Below are 20,160 nucleotides of genomic sequence, written 5' to 3'. Positions count from 1 at the left end.
GAAAGAAGAAAAAAAAAAAGGGCCTCCTCCTTCCCATTTTTCGAAAAAAACAGGACGCTAAACATGTTTTTTTTTAAATTTGGCCTCATATAAAAATTTAAAAAACGATCCAACTGTACCGGTAGTTATTCTTCAAGCCACTGGAACTGCGTAGAGTTCCGTAGTGTGGCGTACCGACTACGCAGAAATTAGGCTACGTATTAATGAGAAAATAGTCCCTGCGTAGGTTATGCGTAGGCTGGCGTACAGGTTTGCTTATGGTTGCTTACTGTGTGGAAAGCTTTTACTGCTTTGTCGATCTGGCGTAGGGTAGCATACTGTTGCGTAGGCATGTAGCGTAGTGTTGCGTATGTAAAAAGGCGTACTTTCTACGTCAAGTTTCTACGCCGAAAGTACGCGAAAAAAATTAAACATGTTGAATTGTTTTCGTTCATCTTGCGTACCCAGTTCCGTCCCTCAGCATATAGTAATGTAGGCCAGCGTAGTTGGTACGCAACACTATGCAACTCTCGCATTGACCCCACGCCAATTAGTGACCCGCAAGTGTCACAAATAAAGTATTAAAAATATGCTCATCTGACCCTAATTAAACGCCTAAAACCCCCGAGCTTTCGGGGGTTTATGGACCCTTGAAACCCGTGGACCCCACGCCTATATTATATATACACTCAACTCAGGACCCGCGGAAATCGCGGGATTCTAGAGGGGGGCGCAGGCAGAAAATTAAGATTTTCATTTCGGGGGCTCTATTTCAAATTTTTGGAAAAATTTTCGTGGGCTACTTTTTTCAACTTTCGGGGGCTCTTTTTTCTGGGGCTACTTTTTCATTAATTCATCAAAGGATATAGGCCTTCACTTTGTTGAGATTTGTTTAGAAGGCTCAGGTTTCAGGCTACCTACTTCATAATTGCCTATTTAAAAAAAAAAAAAAATTCTAGTTCAATAACTAAGTTTTCATGCATTGATTTGATGCAAGAACTGTAACATAATAGACCCTAGATTGTGATTATTTCTGACCATGAATTTCGATAATCATTCTTCAAAGTAAAATTTTCACAAGAAAATCAGGTAGTCGTTTAAAAACGTAGACATGAGTAATACTTTTACTAATTCTAAGCTCAGGTTTCGTAAATCTATTCACGAAACTATATTGAAATCGCGGCAATAATGATGCAAACCAACAGATAACAATTTCAAAGTGTCAAATCTCTTCGACTCGAGCTCAGCTCAGCTTAACTCACACACACTACAGCGTAACTCCATAGCTCGAACACCGGCGCCGCAGGCGTCGGACGCCTGCGGTGCTCGGTGCCGGTGTTGGAGCTTCCTGCAAGCTCGTCTCAACTCACACACACTGAACAGAAGCCCTGCACTGTATGAAGGCAGCTTGCGACTAAACTGTCAGTCCAATGGTTTTCTTGTGAAAACTTTCCTTTAGAAAATGATAATAAAAATTTAGTATAGGTCTAGACTACATGGCCGTAGTAATCATAAAATAAGCTTTGATTTCATACCTCCATTCACGAAAACTATATCAAAATCGCGGCAATCATGATGGAAATAGGTCTCTAAGTTTGGACGTGGACGGGATCGAAGCTTCGTGTGTATCTCTGTGGCTTGTGCAGCTACTACAAAGGATATCCTATATAGAAAGATGCTTTACCCGGGTAAGCCCGACCGTGTGCATCGTGCATTTAATACGCAACTTAATGTGAGTTGCTCGTCGTCTGTCGTGTGTCTACGGATGCAATGTTGAATATCCATGAGGTATCTCTGTCGTCACGCATATCATGCATTATGCATGTCGCGTCTGTTTTCGCCCTGGACGTCGACACGGAGGAGGACCTCGGGCGGAGTATAGCCAATTCCACAGAGTAGACTCTCCCGCGGACGATGGCACCGGGCACCGGGACCCCGAGGGGAGGGTTCAGGAGGAGATAGCCGCACCAACTTCGGTCGGCGATCTCATTAAAAAACAATAGAATACAAAGGCCGGCGGAGACGTCGCGCCCCCCGCGGAGCCTTAGCGTATTATTATTATAGAAATTGAATTTACAAAAAAAAATGGCTGTTAAAAAAAGAGGAAAAATTCTGCAAAAATACAGGTATATATATTATTTTGAAATTTGAATTGAATTGATAAAATCTAACGAAACGAATGGATTATTATTCTTTCAAGCTTATTTCAAATCTGAGTTTATCAGCCGTACAATGGTAGGGATCACAGATTTGCAATATCTTGTGGTTCTACACATTGGGATATTGAGTTCGTTGGAATTCCGAAGCTGACGGGTCGTTGTCTGCCCTCGGAACTCGGGCAGGAGATCTCGGTGTCGAGAGGAGAGAAGACGAAGACCAAAGTTAGAGAGCAGAGTTTGTCTGCATGCTTCAAGGGATGGGATGCCTACTGTTTCAAGGGCTGAAGTGTAGGAAGTATAGCCGCTCAGGATAATACGACAGGCCCTTTTTTGGACGCGCTCTAGGTCAGCAGACTGTTGTGTAGTAATTGCTGATGACCAGACAGGGGCAGCATATTCCAATACTGGTCTGATGTACATGACATAAACATTTGCGAGTTCAGATTGCCGGAGGTTGCATTTCCTTAAGCGACATAGTATGTATAGACGTCTACTTGCATTGGAGACCATCGAGGACACGTGAGAATTCCATTTCAAATCGCGTTGGAGAATGATGCCCAGAATTCTAAGACTGTCAACTTCCGGAAGGGGAGATTCAGCAATGTGCAGCGCAGGAAAGACAGGTGGGCATTTAGCAAATGAGAAGTTCATCACATTGTATTTCCGTGGATTAGGTTTCATGTCGTTCTGGTGACACCACTGGAAAAGATGATTGAGCTCTGATTGGAGGTTAGATGGTTGATTACAAGGGTGCACCTCAACCAAGCTCAAGTCATCGACGTACTTCCAGCTGGCTTCAAAGTCAATGACAGCATCATTCACGATGGCAAGGAACAACACCGGGCCAAGTTTTGTCCCTTGGGGGACACCGCTGGCGAGCTCAAGGTCACAAGAGGTAGAAGCACCAACTTTAACAGCTTGCTTGCGGTTACTCAGGAAGCTACAAGTTGTCGGTAAAACAGAAGACTGTACTCCGTACTCGATCAGTTTCCTGACGACGACATTGTGATTTACTCTGTCGAATGCTTTAGCGAAATCAATCGTACACAGCGATGCACACATTCCTTGTTTATCAGTGCCCTTCATGATGGTGTCGATAAGGCTAGCTAAGAAATGTGTAGTAGAGCTACCAGGAACATTGCCGAACTGTCGTACATCAATAACGCGAACCAGATCACGGAAAATCCACTTGGAGAGAAATGATTCCATTACACAAGAAAAAATTGCGGTAATAGAAATTGGCCTCAGATCAGTCATCTCTTCAACAGGTTGCTTTTTCGGGATTGGTGTGACAACTGCCCGCTTCCATGACTGCGGATAGCTACCAGATAGTAGGATCTCATTGAAGACGATTGATAGAGGATCAGATAGATACAGTGCAAACTCTTTTATGATTTTCACTGGCAGATCACTCTTTAGTGTAGATTTGGATATGTTCAATCCCTTCAAGATCTTGTATACATCTTGCTGATGCAAAGTTGGCACAGGTGACCTAGTTGGCAGGTAGGCTGGAAGAGAAGAAGTATCCAACGAGGGGAGCTCATTGCAAATGGCTGAGAAGTGTTCATTGATATTCGTGGCCTGCTGCATTTCACTTTTGCCAAAGGATGATGGCATGGACAGGGGTTGATTAGCGAATCCTGCCATGTCTCGGATATGCCTATGCCATTTAGCGGGATCAGACTCTTTCAGCTTGCGAATGCGATGTGCATAGAAGGATGCTTTTCTTTTCGAGATCTCCCGCTGAACACGATTGCGGTAGAGTTGGAACAGCTCACGATTTCCAGAATGAAAAGCCGCTGTCGAGTCTTCATGAGTGACAAGATTCTATCCGATATCCAAGGTTTATCATTACACTTTCGCTTGGTAACTACAAGTGGGAAATGAGTTTGATAAGCCCGGGACAGCACATCCCGTAGAGCGTCAACCATGTTGTCAGGAGATTCAAGCTCACGCAACCAATCAAAGCTGAATGTCGTGATCCATCGACCAAATGACCGCATATTCGAGTCTCTCAGAGGACGACTATATCTCTTGATGATACGAGAACTAGATTGCCTTCCACTGGGAGGCACAAACACACATGCGTGATCAGAGTTGGTGTTTACGGATAGCCATGTCCAAAATGCGATTGTTACGAGTATTGGTTTTAACCATCTGCGAGACGTTGAGATGTCTGACAAATTGGCTAGTGTCTAAGTCGTTGAAATCGCCAATCACTACAAGTGAAGCATCTGGGTATCGACAACGAATGTGATCCCCGATAAAGATAATGTTATTAATTAGATCATTCTGAAGTGGTGAACGAGGTGGGGAATAGACGACAGAGATAAAAATATCCCTTTTCCCTTTCATATAATGTTGTAGACTAGCCTTAACCCAGAGAATCTCTAGATGACTTGGAACGAGGTCCGAACCAAAGATAGCAGGATTTAAGTTATTTCTCACGTACAGAGCGACCCCACCACCTTTGCGATCTGTCCGATCTCGATGGAAGAGAACGTGTCCTTCTAATTGATTTGCAGATGCAGGATTAGATGTTCCAAACCAAGTTTCAGTTACTCCAATAATATCAGCTTGGAAAGCATTAGCAGTAGCGAAGAGTTCATCAGCCTTATTATTCATTGAGCGAACATTAGTTAGAAAAACTGAAGGGAATGCTTCTTTGAACTGCTGATTTTGCTTCCTTGGTATAGGGACAAGGGTTCTTGAAGGATAAACTAAATTTGGATTGTTGCAATTGGCAGTTCTATCAGAAATTCTTGTTTTTATTGGCCTATGTACATTACGGCCAGCACGGTGTCCACGAGAACGTCGAGCAATACCGAGTTCCTTAGCAACGCACCACAGCTCATCACATGGTTTTGTTGATACATTACGTAATGCGATGAGCTCATCTCGACTGTAAACATTCATTGTCACATATGACGTTCCGCTTTGAATTGTTCGATCAGGATCAATTAGAATAACAAAGCCCGACACAGGGCGTTCCCCGCTTACTGTCCTTGCGTGTAAGTCTATGGCCGTTATGTAGATACTAGATAACCAGATAAACGATACAAATGACAATACGTGAAGGCAAAGAATAACGGAGCATAAATTTGCCATACCTGACTAGTAAAATCCAGAAATATTGATGAAGACAATAACGAAACAGTCACAACAGGAACACAGAGGAAAATGCTTAAAAATGTAAAATTCTGGAGCCACAAAATCTTGGGCTGGGCAGCAACTGAAATAGCGCCCTCTACATTAGGTTGGACAAACATTATCGCTTGCATTCTGTCTTTGAAAATATAATTATTCTAATAACAGGTGAATTAAATAATTTATATTGAGGCACTCCACAAAGACATACCATGTATGCATTAAATTTGGTTACAATACGAAAATGGCCTATAGGCCTATAGGCTATTCATCTGATGGATTAAGGTAAATTTCTTGATAATTGAGTTATGATAAAGGTTTTAAATGCTGGCTCCCCCATTATTATCATTTATGTCAAGAATCATGATTATTATTTTTTTAATAACTTTTTAAAAACAGAATTGTCAAGTTTCAAGCAAACAGGAGCAAAACCATCTTGCCATGATGTTTCTGATGAAAGTATGTGAGCAACAGCAACAGAACCATACTCATATTAGTGATGAAATCAAACAGAAGGTAAGAGAGTAGGAGACAAACAGACAGACAATGATTGGGTTGATGGTAGTGTTGGTGATGTTGCTTCTGCTATTGGTGGTGGTGGTGATTAGGGGAGGGGTAAGGTTAACTTATGATATCTAGAACCAGTTTGCTGTTAAGATTTTGATGAAGGTGTGTGAGCAACAGCAGCAGAACCATACTCAGAATAATAGAATTTATATATTTATTTTAGTTTAAGGGTAACCAAAGGGCAATGGTGTTGATGATAGTGGAAGTGGTGATGGTGGTGGAGGGTGGAGGTAGTAGTGATAGTGGTGGTAGTGATGATGATGATGGTGGTGGTGGTAGTAGTGGTGATGGGTGTGGGGGGGGGGGTCGGTGAGTGGGGTGGGGATGGCAATGGGAAGGATGAGAACACCTTTTAGTAACTAGAACCATCTTGCCATGATGTTGTAATGAAAATGTGTAACCAACACCAGTGTCACACCCATATCATTGACTAAATTAAATAAGACAGAATGTAATATAAGATGGCAGTCAGAATCCTGTGAGGTTTGCAATGGCAAGAAGGGTTATGACATTTGTAGGTTATAGGGTAGATTCACAATTGACAGCATCCCCAATGGCAAGGTGCGACAGGCCAATTTTTTCAACATGCCGGTCAACGTCTTACAACCTGTGCAGCGTAGCAAAACGCTAGCCACTGAACAAAATTACAAAAGTGTTCTGATGTGTATAATAACTTTAATGAGATTGATTATTCTGGTATCAGTGCACCTTTAATATTGAATTTTGATGTCAAAGCCCGTCCATATATTGATTCTGACTGAAGATTTTGCCTGATTTTGGACAAAGATCAACAGAAATGGTAATTATTTTTCGGCTAAAAAGTGACAAAAATTACCATATTGTAGTTAAAGGCAGATAGGGGTCAATTTGAGCACTTTTTCTAGCATCAGTACACATTCTTACATAGAATAGGCCCATCAAATCTGCTTTGCTGACAATAACAATTTGAAAAGTTACCCCTTAGAGAATGTGACCGTAATGATCAGTTTGGGCCAAAAAGTGGCCTAAATGTCCAAAATGCAGTGAGAAGGGTCAACAGGACTGATATTTTTGGAATCAGCGCAAATATCTTCCCTCTCTCGCCCTTCTTCTCTTTCCCAATTTCACAGGAAGTTTACAAGACAGACTCAAACAGATCAACCAACACCAAGCTGGAGTCTCTAAAGAAAGCCAAGAAGTCTCTCACTAGTTCCTTTGAGAACCTCTTAACGAGAGTGAGTAGTAATCAATGTTCATTATTAATTCTATCAAGAGGACCCACAGACTGAAACACCTGCTCACAAAGGTCACATAGTCCTAATGGTCACTATCATTTTCTCCTGCACAGCAACCCACTCAACCATGGTTCCCTTGTTTTTCTGTGGTTATCAAATCTTCTTGACTTAATAGGAATGGAGAATTCCTATTTCTATTTACATGTTCTGTTTGTAATCATTTGTGACATAAACTACAGGTAGGAACAATTGTTGATAATGAAGTATTTCATTTCATTTTTTAATTTGATTTGAATTCAATTGGTTTACATCTGTGAAATTTATTACCAAAAGTCACACAAAGTCATAATTTGAAAAGACATAAACATACGTAGTTCAGGGGTGATAATGAGCACTTTAAAAAAAGGGAAACGCTCTCGGCGGTCTTGCCTGCATTAACGCAATTCGATATGATGAAAAATTGAGGTTTGGACATTATTTACAGGCAGGGTGGCCCATTAGCATTCCCTAAAATGTGAAATTGGCTGAATATAATCAGCATTATGAAGTAAATATTGACTAAAAACAGAAGAATTATTTACTATTATTTGTACCAAGATTGATAACTTTCATGAAATATGAACAAATAACAAAAATTGATTAATTCATTCTCATATTAAGTTTTGAAAAACATAATTCAAGTCTACTGACCTAAAATGACCTTTGACCTTGAATTTGTGACCTGGAATTTGTGTCATATGATTTGTGATACTTGATAACTCTTGCTTACAAGTTTCATGGAATTTGAACAAACACTTTTGAAATTATGCTAAAAATTCAAACCCTTGATGTTGATGCCACAACAAAGTCTAAATATGCACACCTGAAGTAACACTTGATCTTGACTTCGTAACCTAAAAGACTAATCACATAATTGGTGATACTTGATAACCCTTTTGTTCAAGTTGCATGGAATGGGAATGTATACTTTTAAAATTATGCTAAAATTTCAAAATCTTGATGTTGATGCCCCAACAAAGTCTAAGTTTGCAGACCGGAAATGACCTTTAACCTTGACTTAGTGACCTGAAATTCTCCTCACATGATTGAGGATACTTGATAACCCTTCAGTCCATGTTTCATTGAATAAGAACTTATACTTTCAAAATTATATTAAAAATCGAAAACTTAACCTTGGATAAGTTTTTAATGTTTAATGTTGACACTGCCGCCGCCGTCACCAAAAAAGCGGCGCCTACACTTATTCTTTGGGTTTAGGTTTCCTTTAAGACCTACTGCTTTCTAGCATTCATCATGATGATTTTGAGACAAATATTTCAGTCTCCTTCTTTCTGATTCCTTTAATATTGAGGTTTCACATTATGAATTAAAAAAAGTAAACAACATTTTTGAAAAGTAGTGACTTTACTGTTAGACAGCAAACTTCACTTGTGATTTAAGTAAAAAAATACAAAGTACAGAAGACAAATATGAAATAGATAGATAGTATGACTATGATTTCATGATGGAAAATAACCAATGTGACCCTTAAAAACAGATCAGTGGAATGGTGTACTGCACCAGACACTTACCCTAGCTTGTTGTCTTACGTTTATGCAACATCTGCACACGTGTTTGCGGGTATAAATCCAATTTTTGATCAGATTTTAAAGACGGTGTCATCCATCAGGTTTCTTGTTCCCCCGAGAATTCAGCCTTACATCAGCAACTGGGTTTTAAAATTGTGAAATAAAACTTAGGAAGTAACTGGACATATCTAAAGAAATATAAGAACAGCTTTGTGATTAATTTGATGTATGCTTTAGACTCAACGATAAGCATGAGAATAAGAACTCCTAATTACTGAATACTTTGAATCCTGAGGTATGTTTATATTGTGAAAACCTTTGCAGTTAGATGCATATTCTTAATGAAAAGAAGACTCATATTTCTCACTTCATAAAGTAAGAAGAAAATATATCACATTAAAAACGTATGTCAATCGGCATCTTTTGGAATCTTCAAAATTGGGAAAATTAGGAAACTACTTGACCGGCCCACAACTGCAAAATTAACCCATGCATTTGTATCCTCCCACCTTGATTATTGTAATTCAACTTTTTCTGGTCTTCCGCATTCGTCCCTACTTCCACTTCAAAGAATTCAGAATACTGCTGCAAGGCTTGTTACTCTCTCGAGAAAGTTTAACCACATAACCCCAATATTGCGTTCTCTTCATTGGCTTCCCATACACCATCGTATAACATTTAAAGTTCTTCTTCTTACATACAAAATTCTCCATGGCCAAGCCCCTAAATATCTTTCAGATTTGATTTCCTTACGTTCTTCTAGTTCTTTAAGACCTCTTCGATCATCATCAACCTTGCAGTTAACCCTCGGACCTCGTACTGTTACAAAATATGGCGATCAAGCTTTCTCAGTAAATGCCCCCATCCTTTGGAATAAATTAACAGCGCACTTTCATATAATAATATTCATTCTCTTGACCAATTCAAGTTCTTGCTGAAAACGCACCTTTTTAATTCATAAATAATATTTTGCAGTTGTGAGTCGGTCAAAGGAGGTGCACACCGTCTTATTTCTTGTTTGTTCGATCTTATGTTTGATCCTATGTTTGACCTCTTGTATGTATGTTTGATCTCACTCTTATTTTTTCTTAATATATATGCATGATTTATTGAATAAAGAACAGATGTATAAGTTGTGTGTTTATTATAAGTTTTGGTAAATAATTGTTTAGTCAGAATATGGTGCGCTTAGAGACACCAGTATTAAGCGCCTTATAAATATTGTGTATTATTATTATATTATATCTAAATTTTGCCTTTTTTCAGTATTTGACTTTATGAATAAGTCTGTCACTGATAGACTTATATTTGCCGATTTGAAGTAAGAAAAGTCGATGGATTTCACCCTTTAAAATAACTGTCCATATATCTTTAAAAAGCTTGAGAAGAGATAGAGACGAGTCCAGTCATAAACATAGATCACATTAGATACATCTGATTGGACACTATTGCTTGCGTATGCACCAGCATAAACAGATAACGTCATTTGACAATCACTAGCTGAAAGTGTTCACTCATGCCAGTATTAAGTTGACGTCTTATTATAGAATGATCTTCCCCAGTGCAGTGATCTTTTACAGAGTTTGATCTCTTTGGTATTGAAAAAATAATATTCTGAAGTGGCTAGATAGATGGAAGAGATCACTGTGCAAAGGATCAGCTGATACAAGAAGCTCTTATTGTTCTCCTCCTTCCTTCTTGTTCTCCTTCTTTATTTGTCCTTTAGAACTCCTTCATTGCCTTCATTTTCTTCTCCTTCTTCTCCTTCTTCACCTTCTCTTTCTTCTTCTTCTTCTTCTCCTTCTTCTTCTCATTCTTCTTCTCCTACTTCTCTTTCGCAATGTTTTCTTCTCCCCTTTCCCCTTCTCCCTTCTCTCTTACTTCCTGTTCTTCTCCCTCTTATCTCCTTCTACATCATTATCATCATCACCATCATCTCATCATTATCTCCCTCTCCTTCTCCTTCTCCTCCTCCTCCTCCTCCTCCTCCTCCTCCTTCTTCTTCTTCTATCATATCATCTGTTTCAAGCCAAGAAGGCATTACCGGTAACCCATATCTCCTTCGTACGTCAGTGTTATTTCTAAATCAGCTTTATTGTGGGGAGGGGGGGGGGGAACAACAATCATACTAGGTGAGGAAGTGGGGGAAGTTTTTTGTTTAAAAAAGGGGTATTACCATCCTGAAGATCTTTCTCCTCTTATCCCCTTCTTCTTCTGTTTTTCTGTCTTTCACCCATTTTGCCATGGGGGGGGGGGGGGGGGCATCAGCAGGTTTACAAGGTGGATGAAATGCAAGTTTGGGAGGTTTTGGGATGGGGTCTAACCATCTTCTTGAGTCCTTTCTCTCTTTTTCTTTTCTCCTTATCCTCCATTATTTGTCTTTTCCCCCTTTTTGCCGATTGAAAAGGGAGGGTGTGCCCCCTGTGCACCTTGTTCTACTGATCCATTGTTAATGTTACACAAATATTCCAGCATCATGACAGTATAGGAAAAGCTCATCAATTTCATGGTTGGCTTTATGATATGAGTGATATTTATTGACTTGGTATGTTTGCAATCAAAATAGCATTGCTCACATGCCTGGGTTGTTTATCATATCAATATATGAAGTACAGTATAGCATTGGTTTTGCATGTGATGACATGATCATATGAACAATTTGTGTCGGAGACACATGGGGTACTATTTATTTCGTCGTGAGCTGGATGCTTCTTGATGCGTATTGATACTTGAGTGTTACGAGATGATTGATACTTGAATTTTACAAGATGATTGAAACTAATTAATTTCTGAACAAAGTGAAAATGAAATGATACCAGTAGTACATGTACACGGTCATCTGGGTGTTAGTAGTTTAAGACATCATACATGTATATCATGCAGTCATTGGAATTTTTCTTGTGTGTGGTTGTTAAATTATTAGATGCCAGCAGTGATTTTTATAGTTAGTTGTTAAATGATAAATAAGAGAATTCTTATTGTTAGGTATTATTTAATATATGAACATACCTCTTATAATCCTTGTTGTGATGCAGCAATTTATGAATGGCATAGTGTCAATTAAACCATGTATTCCTTGTTTATCCAAACTCACTTTGATTAATATAAATTTGGTCATTTTATCCTACCAAACAAATATTTTTATACTCTTGATGAGGTCAGATACTATTTTGAGCAATTTGGCAAAATTTCTCTTTTTCACTGCTAATGGACTATAACGGACTATGACATTTGGTTTTTATATGTTACATGATAATAACTTAGAATAATGCAACAAGCATGTCAGAGTTTGATTGCCAACTTCAACCCCCCCCCCCCTCAAAAAAAAAAAAAAAAAAAAAAAAAATCAACAGAAATTGTACTTTTCATGAAAATTTAGGGACTACTGTTGATACAAGTTTACTACTAAATTCTTTCATTCCCATAGAATTTATACAGAAACCACCCAGTTCCCTTAGGTGATGGGTTGATTACATTGATGTTCATATATTATGTATTCCTGCAGATGTGTTTATGATCTGTTGCAAATCTTTAACTTGTACATTTTGACCATAAATTTATGCCCACGTCAAGTTTGATATAATAACTTTTCATTTACCGGTATTTTGTCTGACCTGTACCAGAATCTCATATTAAAAATCAAACTTGTATACTGTTTTTCAGAACAAGCATCGAGGTAGTCCAGACAGGCACGTGATGCAGAATGGAAGAGAGGTGAGTGAAGAGAAGGAAATAAAGAACTACAATAACCAAATACAAACCAACAAACAAACAAACAAGAAAACAAAAATTGCGAACATAATAATGGATTACACTGATTTTCATTTTATTTCATCTTTTAAAATTAAATCTGAGGAGCGTTGTATTCAAGTTCAATTCCGAATCCCCCCACATCCCTTTAAAATCTGTTTCAAGCCGTGTTAATAATGATGTGATTGCAAGGCCGTCAGGGAGAACAGTATAAATACTGATTAGGCTACTCTGGGTAAACAAAACATATTATTATCCCCTTGCCTACAAAGTTGGAGGGGATATACTGTAGTAACGCTGCAGTCTGTTCTTCTGTCCATTCGTAAAAAATCTGGTTTCCATTTGATAACTTTAGTAATGTATGACAGCTTTTAATGATATGAAGGTACATGGAATCAAATCACAGCCTAAGTTTGATTTCGGAGTATGTAGTTCAAAGGTCAAAGTTCATAGCTCATTAAATATGCAACAAAAAAAAAATATCGTTATTGTTATCGTTATTGTTATCGTTATCACCATTATCATTATCATTATCAATATCATTATTATTGTTATTATAATAAACGTCTTATAATTGCAGATAAAAAACTAACATTAAAATACTGCATATTCTTAAAAAAATGTCAGCTCTAATTTTAAATAAGATTATTTTGGGTATATTTAACCTGTGTAGTGGATATGAGCTTTGATTTTTCAAATGTTCTTAAAATGCAAGCCACTTTGGAGAATTGGATACAATATTTGGCAGAATGTTGAAAACTGGAGCCTACATGCATTTCAGTTGAAAAGAAGAATAATCTAACCAGATTAGTGTTTAATGCATTTGCTGAAAGATAATTATCTTTTTCTCTTGTATTCCCTGTAGGAGTCTCCGGCTGGGTCCCCATGCCCTACGCCACCCCCTCAAGTGAACCCAATATCTCCCCTGACCAGCCCTTCATCGACCACTTCAACCACTTCCACTGCCTCCTCTACCACCTCCTCTACTACCTCCTCTACTACCTCCAGTGAGAACGCTGACGTTCCTGAGGGTAGGAGACCCCCACCCCACCCCTCGCACCACAACCACAACCACCCCCATCACCCTACCAAGCAGCAATCAGCTGACACTGTACCATCTTCCATAGTCACAATGCTACCGATGAGGCAGAGGAGTAGAACACTGGGTGACACGCCCCTCACCCCGACCACACCCACTTCGCCAAGGTCTTCGTTTCAATTTGAAGGGGAGCAGTTTAAAGCCCTCAGAGCCCCTAGGCAGAAGCCACCCCTGATCAGGTAGGATATGGAGTTATTTGCAGATGATCTCTTTTTGAACATGGATATTTTCATACCACAGATATTTTATAATGAGGAGTTTTTTTGCAGTTCACAACCCATATATGGTATGATATCTCAGAATCTGTTTCTTAGTATCCCAAGACATATCACACTATACATATAGCTAATTGGGATGATGTACATGTACATGTTTGTGAGATACATTAATGTCAGCGTGAAATCTCGAACCATGTGGACAGAGAAAAATGATTTAAAGTGTTAAGTCTGGCCCATCTGCAAGTTGAATTGAATAAATAGAGCAAAATTTAACAAATAAAAGTTTCATCAAAATGGCATAAAAATAAGTAATCATAGAATTATAATGTTTTGCATACATGTAATTTCATGAAACAGTGATATGTATCATGTAGGCTGTATGCAAATAAGCGATTTGATAAAGATTGATTTCACTTTTCCGCTCTGGGAATGTAAAAATCATGACTTGAATTCTTATGGAATATGTGCAAAATCACCATCAAGGTATTCTTATTGTAATATGAAGGGAAAATTGTATACAGGGTTGTCTAGAAAAAAAGAAAAACTTGAAATTTTATGAGATGCGACTGGCCATTTAACTAATCTGGATTAAAAATGTCTATGTACACAGTCCATGTCTTTATAATACTCATAATGTTGTAATTTAATCAGTTTCTGTTCTGGTCAAATCAAGAAGTAGAATTGTCTGAATCCAACAAAATATAAATTGAAAGGATCTTTTGAATGTTTATGTTCTTGAATCCAAGAAGACACTTTCGTTTATTATAATATTTCTCTCCTTTTTATCTCTGATTGTAGGGCCATGAGTGTAGGTGGACGAGCTCATCTCCTGAGCCCCCAGGGACATAGCCCCCATACCCCACTCATGACCTCCAGCACCCGTACATCATGGCGACAGGCAATCTTCAACCGGGTTGTCACCCCCATGAGCGAGAGCAAGGCACCTCCTCGTAAGTCAGACTACGGTACATTGGTCAGTCTGCTGTATCCCTATATTATATTTCTATTTCACATCGATCCATTGAGACGTGTGTATTGAGAAAGAGTAAATGGGTTAACCCTTAAAGGACATGATTTCTTAAAGGTACTATGCAAAGGTCATATGCAATCAACTAGGTACACTATTCAAGTGAAAGGTCGTGTTCATTTATCTAAAATGAACATGAATATTATCTGTCAAGAAATTGGGTAGAAACTGTAATAGAAGAGTAATATGCAAAGAAGGACAAGAATAATTGGGCCATAGGAAACCTTACCCCAAGAAATAACTTTAGTTATTCTGACAGGGCTATTACATTCCAAGTGCCCATTAATTTACAAGTTTCCCACCAAAATGTATGAGAGAGGTATAAAGCAAGATATTCATAGCATAATGTACAGTGTCTCAGCACGACACGGGCATTGCAATTTCCTTGTAACGTGACATACTTTGCAAAGTTGTTTATCAACTAAATGTATTAAAAAATGTATTGATGCTTCTTTCCCACGTGCGTGTGATGATGAAGTAGTTCATTCACCTGCTATCATCTTTTGTACTATAATAGTCAGAATGCAAATTGTATAAATAAGTTGTTGCGCTTCTGGAGTGAAGGTGTTGCATAAATTTGATAGAATCGTCAACTGCTTTATGTTAGTATTTTTAAATAAATAAGTTATTATTGTTCTCCTGAAAATATATTTTTCACCAAATACAAGTTTTGCCTTCTCAGCTATGATTTTCCCTCATTGAAAAGTAAAGGTTTTGTTATTGAACTAAAATGTCTTTCCAACTAGAACTTATTGCATGATACATGTACAAGTTTGCCTGGTATGTCACAGAATCAGGAAAATGACACTGCCCATGTCAGGCATTACACCATGTCAAGAATACATGTATCTTCATTTATATCTCTCTTGTATATTTTTGTAACAAATATTGTTCATTTATATGAGAAAGGATTTCTTGGAGATTTAGTGTGATGTTATTGTTCCTATTTGAAAAATGAAGTTTGTCGACCTATGCAAATAAATTACAAACCCAAATCAAGTGAAAAGGTAGTATGATCAGCAGAATGACATCATTATTGCTGCTCTATAATGGCATTTCTTGAACAGAATGCAGAAGAGTGCAAGACATAGAGGGCATGCTTCAAAAGGTTCTTTTTTTCTTCTATTAACATGTACAGGGTTTGCAGACCAGAACGAGAGTGTGTTCGATGAGCAGGAGGAAGAAGATGAGGCTCAGATTGAGTCCAAATCTAGCCCTGTTATAAAGCGATTCTCCTCCAGACTAGCAGTCAAGGCGCTGTGGCAGCGAGCCATCAGGGAACAGATTATACTCAACCGTATGGAGAAAGAAAACAAGAAAATACAAGGTTAGAGTTTGTTTCAGAGTGGTTTAATCACTAATATTTACTTCTGTCGTGTCATTCAAAATTAATAGACAAGCCGTGTACTGAGCTAAATTTTGTGATGCAGTTACAGCTCACATAGGATCTTCCTAACCCTAACCCTAATATCCAAGTTGCAGCGGGTCCAAAATACATGTGCACGACTAATTTGCAGCCTCCCATAGTTCTTTCGAATAACCCCACTTCTAAAGGAACTACACTGGTTGCCAGTTCCCCAGAGAATCACATTAGAAATATTAATGATAGTTTACAAAGCCCTAAATGGTCATGCTCCTAGTTATGTTACTGAATTGTTGAAAATCAAGTCTCAAACTCATGGTCGTAGCCTTCGTAGTACACAAGACACATTTATGTTGCAAATCCCCCTATATTAACCAAATTACCCCTCAGAGACCAGTATTTTCTTTGTGCTGCCCCTAGATTATGGAATAATTACCCCTAGAAATAAGGAAAGTCCCATCACTAGAAAACTTTAAATCGAGACTGAAAACTCACTTGTTCATATAGTATGTATGGCACAGCATTTACGAGCTCTTGCAGCACAATAGAATATATCCATAATTCCATATAGTTATTGCGCTTTACAAATGAATATATTATTATTATTATTATTATTATCTTCTGCCTTTTGGATTGATGAGAAAGAACAGATTTATGAGCACAGTATTACAAAAAATTCATGTTTGCAAGTCGAGTTCATGATCCAGTTAACTGTGAATTAACCAAGTGCAGTCTTATATCACTAATGCACAAGCTTCAAATTATGAATTATTTGATTTATAAAGTGGATCAGCAATATCAATATAAGTCGTCAAAATAAGCAAAATACCAGATCAAGTTGCCAAGAGTCACACAGTCATGGGTGCCACCATAACATTTGAATGACATCACAGTACATAAGCGTAGCCAAAAAATTATGTGCGCATCAATGTCCTTGCCATTTGAAATTATGTGTGTTTCATTGTGCCTTAATATGTAGGCATCAGAGATACACATCTCAGCCATGTATTATCTCTTTTTGATGGGAACTTCTTTTGCATGGTAGGCATGGTAGTAAAGAGAGACGCATAGTTATGTGGTGTCATTTGACCAATTAGACTGCCTACATTCTTGAACCCATTTTATAATGATGATTATTATTAGATGATGTGTGAAATACAAGGCCATTTCTACAAGCTCATTCAGATAAGAATTTTAACAAAAATAACATGAGTAATGCACATCACTGTAATACATTAATCAAAATACATGTAGGGGCTGGTATGTGCATCCCCCCCTCCCCCCACCCCCACACACACAATATTGCCTATTGCCCCCCCCCCCCCCCCCCCATTGTCCCGTTTCATTTATAAATGAGCTCTTTCTTCATCATCATTTGAAAATTACTGAACACAGGTAGTTTTTTTTTTTACTAATTGTGCAGAAAGAACTTGGTTTCAAGTTGCATCATAAACCAATTGAGCGTCTCCAGTGTCCTGTTTCTTTCTTCTTCTTCTTTTTCTTTTTTCTTTTTTTTTTGGGGGGGGGGCAATTTACACTGTATAATCATTTCTTAACAAGCCTTCAACTACTATTTACTCTTGCGCACACACATATTATCAAATATTTTCTTTCATGATCTTATTACCAGCTCGTCAAGATGCAGTGAATGAGAAGAAGATGAAGTTGGACTATGAGGAGATTACACCATGTCTGAAAGAGGTCACTAAACAATGGGATAAACTAATTGCCTTACCCAACAGAGCTAACACCATCATACCTTATGATGAGATCAACAAATTATTCAAAGAGGGTAAGAGCATAGATGCCTTTTTATTATTTGATAGGTCATTGGTTTTTTTAGACAAAATTACTGTAGACCCAGAAACTTTTGTGAATGGCCATTTTTTGCGGAAAGAAACTTTTGCTAATTGCCAAATTCAGAATGAATGAACTATTTTGCTGCATGAAACTATCATAGTTTTGGACAATTGAAAAATTTGAGAAAGCTTCTGGTATTAAAGTTTATTAAGGCAGTTGTCTTGTTTACGACATATAATCATGTAAAGATCTGTTGGTGCTTTGTGACACTACTAGGACCGAATGCTCTATACCTCAGTTGTTATGTTAGCTTCTGCTGCCCTTCCCTTGTTGTATCATATTGTGCAGTATTATTTTTCAGTTTATTTGTCATTCAGAGTACAAAATGTGATCGAACTCTTCCTCTCATTTGCTAATAAAGAAAACTGTAGATAGACAATAGGGTTATTAGTAGCAGCTTTAGCCAAATGAAATGTGTTAATAAGACTCTCATGAGAACGTCTGTAGTTAAGTTTATTCACTCTACCTATATATGATGGGAACATTTCATGTTTGTTTTATTAAAGAATGTCTGATGTAAGTTTCTGGCCCAAAGTAATTGAATATTTACAATGGTTATAAACTGGTAGTTTAGTTATATCGGTTGTGAAAAAGGACTGCAAAAAAAGCATTGCATTTTGCAAAAAAAAATATAATCAACAGGAATTTCTTGTATTCTGAAAGCCATTCCAGATAACATTATGCATGTTTATTTTTCAAATTCTGTTCATGAATATAGGTGTACCAAAGACGAGAAGAGGAGATATCTGGATGATGTTATCTGAACAGCATCTCTTAAGGATGGTTCCAGGGGCATCTCAGATACCGGAGTCTGAGCCTTACTCTGAGCTTATAAAACACCTCACTACACACCAGCATGCTATTCTTATTGACTTGGGTAAATAGTTATAACCTTCCCCCAGTTGATTTTCTGACTTCATGAAGCTTTGTAGTTGACCTGTATCTTGCATCTGTAATTTAATCTAATGTACAATATTCTATCAATTTGATCTGATTAAATATTACGCTTTTGTATCTATCATGCATCTTGGTCTTTCTTATTATTTTTGATACCTATCTATACCCATACTACCCATATATTTCCAATGACCTCGTGCATGTTTTACTCTCTCTCTTCATTCTCCCTCTTAGAGTTTAATAAGTTTTGAATAGTTTGGTCATAAAATAGTAAGTCTTTAAGGGAAGGCAACTTTATTATCACTCGCGTTCGTCCGGGTTCGGGACGCCTACTTATCTCTTAATCCCCCGTTCCCGGACGCGTATTGTACGCTGGCGGTCCCTTGGCGTCCCTTGCTTGCGTCTATTGTTGTCTGTTGGACAATAGAGCAGGCAGCCAGAAAAGAAGCCATCCCGTCCGCTAGGACCGCTGTCAATCAACCTCACCGCTATCCAGCCCCTCTCTAATCCTTTCTAATCTGGCGTCCCCTGACAATAGCTGACCCGTCTAGAACGCGTTAATCTGGTGTTCCCTGACAATAGTAGCACCCGTCTAGCTCGCGTTTAGAATACGATAGTATAGTATTAATGACTGCTTTGAGAGAAATAGTTGTTTTATTACGCTCAAGGGAAGGTTAGAATTGTGCTATTCCCCGAGGCTTGCCGAGGGGAATAGCCCAATTGTGATGAATGCTTCGCAAAAGCTCCATATACGGACTCTTCTTTTACTTTTGCAATGCATATTGGCACGAACTTAGATCAAGATCTATCGGCAGATGTTGTTTTTTTGTTTTTGGAAGTTTATTTTCGTCTTCATGTCAACAATGCAAGATAAAATTGTCGGTAAGATCGATCGAGATTCAATTGTATTGAAATTACCGACCAATCCTTCGCACACATACGGCATCCTCCATCGCTCAAACCATTTTTTAACATGTAAACCTATGGGGTAACCATGGAGGCTGACCAACTGTTTTTAATAACCATGGTTATTAAAAATATTGAAATGTTTTATGCATGGTTACCGAGAATTTTACAGGAACAGTTGAAGTTTATGAATGCAATTCGACCAATCAGATGGCTGGATTTCTTAAGTGAGGTATATAATAGATTTTCATAGATGAATTTTCAGTCTTGAAAGCAGAGCTAGAGCTGCAATCCCCCGGGTTGATTGATAATAATTTGTCCCAAAAATGTGTCGCGCGCTAAAATAATAAACCTAACCAGCAACGCCTCAAGTCTTTCTACATACAGCTGCATATGAGTAAAAGCT

The 20,160-nt window shown here is 38.2% G+C and overlaps 1 protein-coding gene across 5 annotated transcripts in view; it reads left to right on the top strand.

The window, feature by feature from the left end:
* LOC584717 (TBC1 domain family member 1) overlaps positions 1-20,160 on the top strand; it is a 105,319-nt gene that overhangs the window by 60,945 nt on the left and 24,214 nt on the right. For all 5 annotated transcript variants that reach the window (XM_030981048.1, XM_030981049.1, XM_030981050.1 and 2 more), the window contains 8 exons: positions 5,685-5,801; positions 6,962-7,066; positions 12,298-12,348; positions 13,250-13,662; positions 14,500-14,651; positions 15,867-16,055; positions 17,722-17,883; positions 18,670-18,828. In XM_030981048.1, the coding sequence (XP_030836908.1) occupies positions 5,685-5,801; positions 6,962-7,066; positions 12,298-12,348; positions 13,250-13,662; positions 14,500-14,651; positions 15,867-16,055; positions 17,722-17,883; positions 18,670-18,828 (1,348 nt within the window). The remainder of the gene's footprint in view (positions 1-5,684; positions 5,802-6,961; positions 7,067-12,297; positions 12,349-13,249; positions 13,663-14,499; positions 14,652-15,866; positions 16,056-17,721; positions 17,884-18,669; positions 18,829-20,160) is intronic.

This window comes from Strongylocentrotus purpuratus, unplaced genomic scaffold (assembly GCF_000002235.5).
Source record: "Strongylocentrotus purpuratus isolate Spur 01 unplaced genomic scaffold, Spur_5.0 spur5_scaffold_11, whole genome shotgun sequence".
In the NCBI taxonomy this organism is placed as follows: Eukaryota; Metazoa; Echinodermata; class Echinoidea; order Camarodonta; family Strongylocentrotidae; genus Strongylocentrotus; species Strongylocentrotus purpuratus.
The sequence above is the reverse complement of the archived record's forward strand: the minus strand, read 5'-3'. Positions and strand labels throughout refer to the sequence as shown.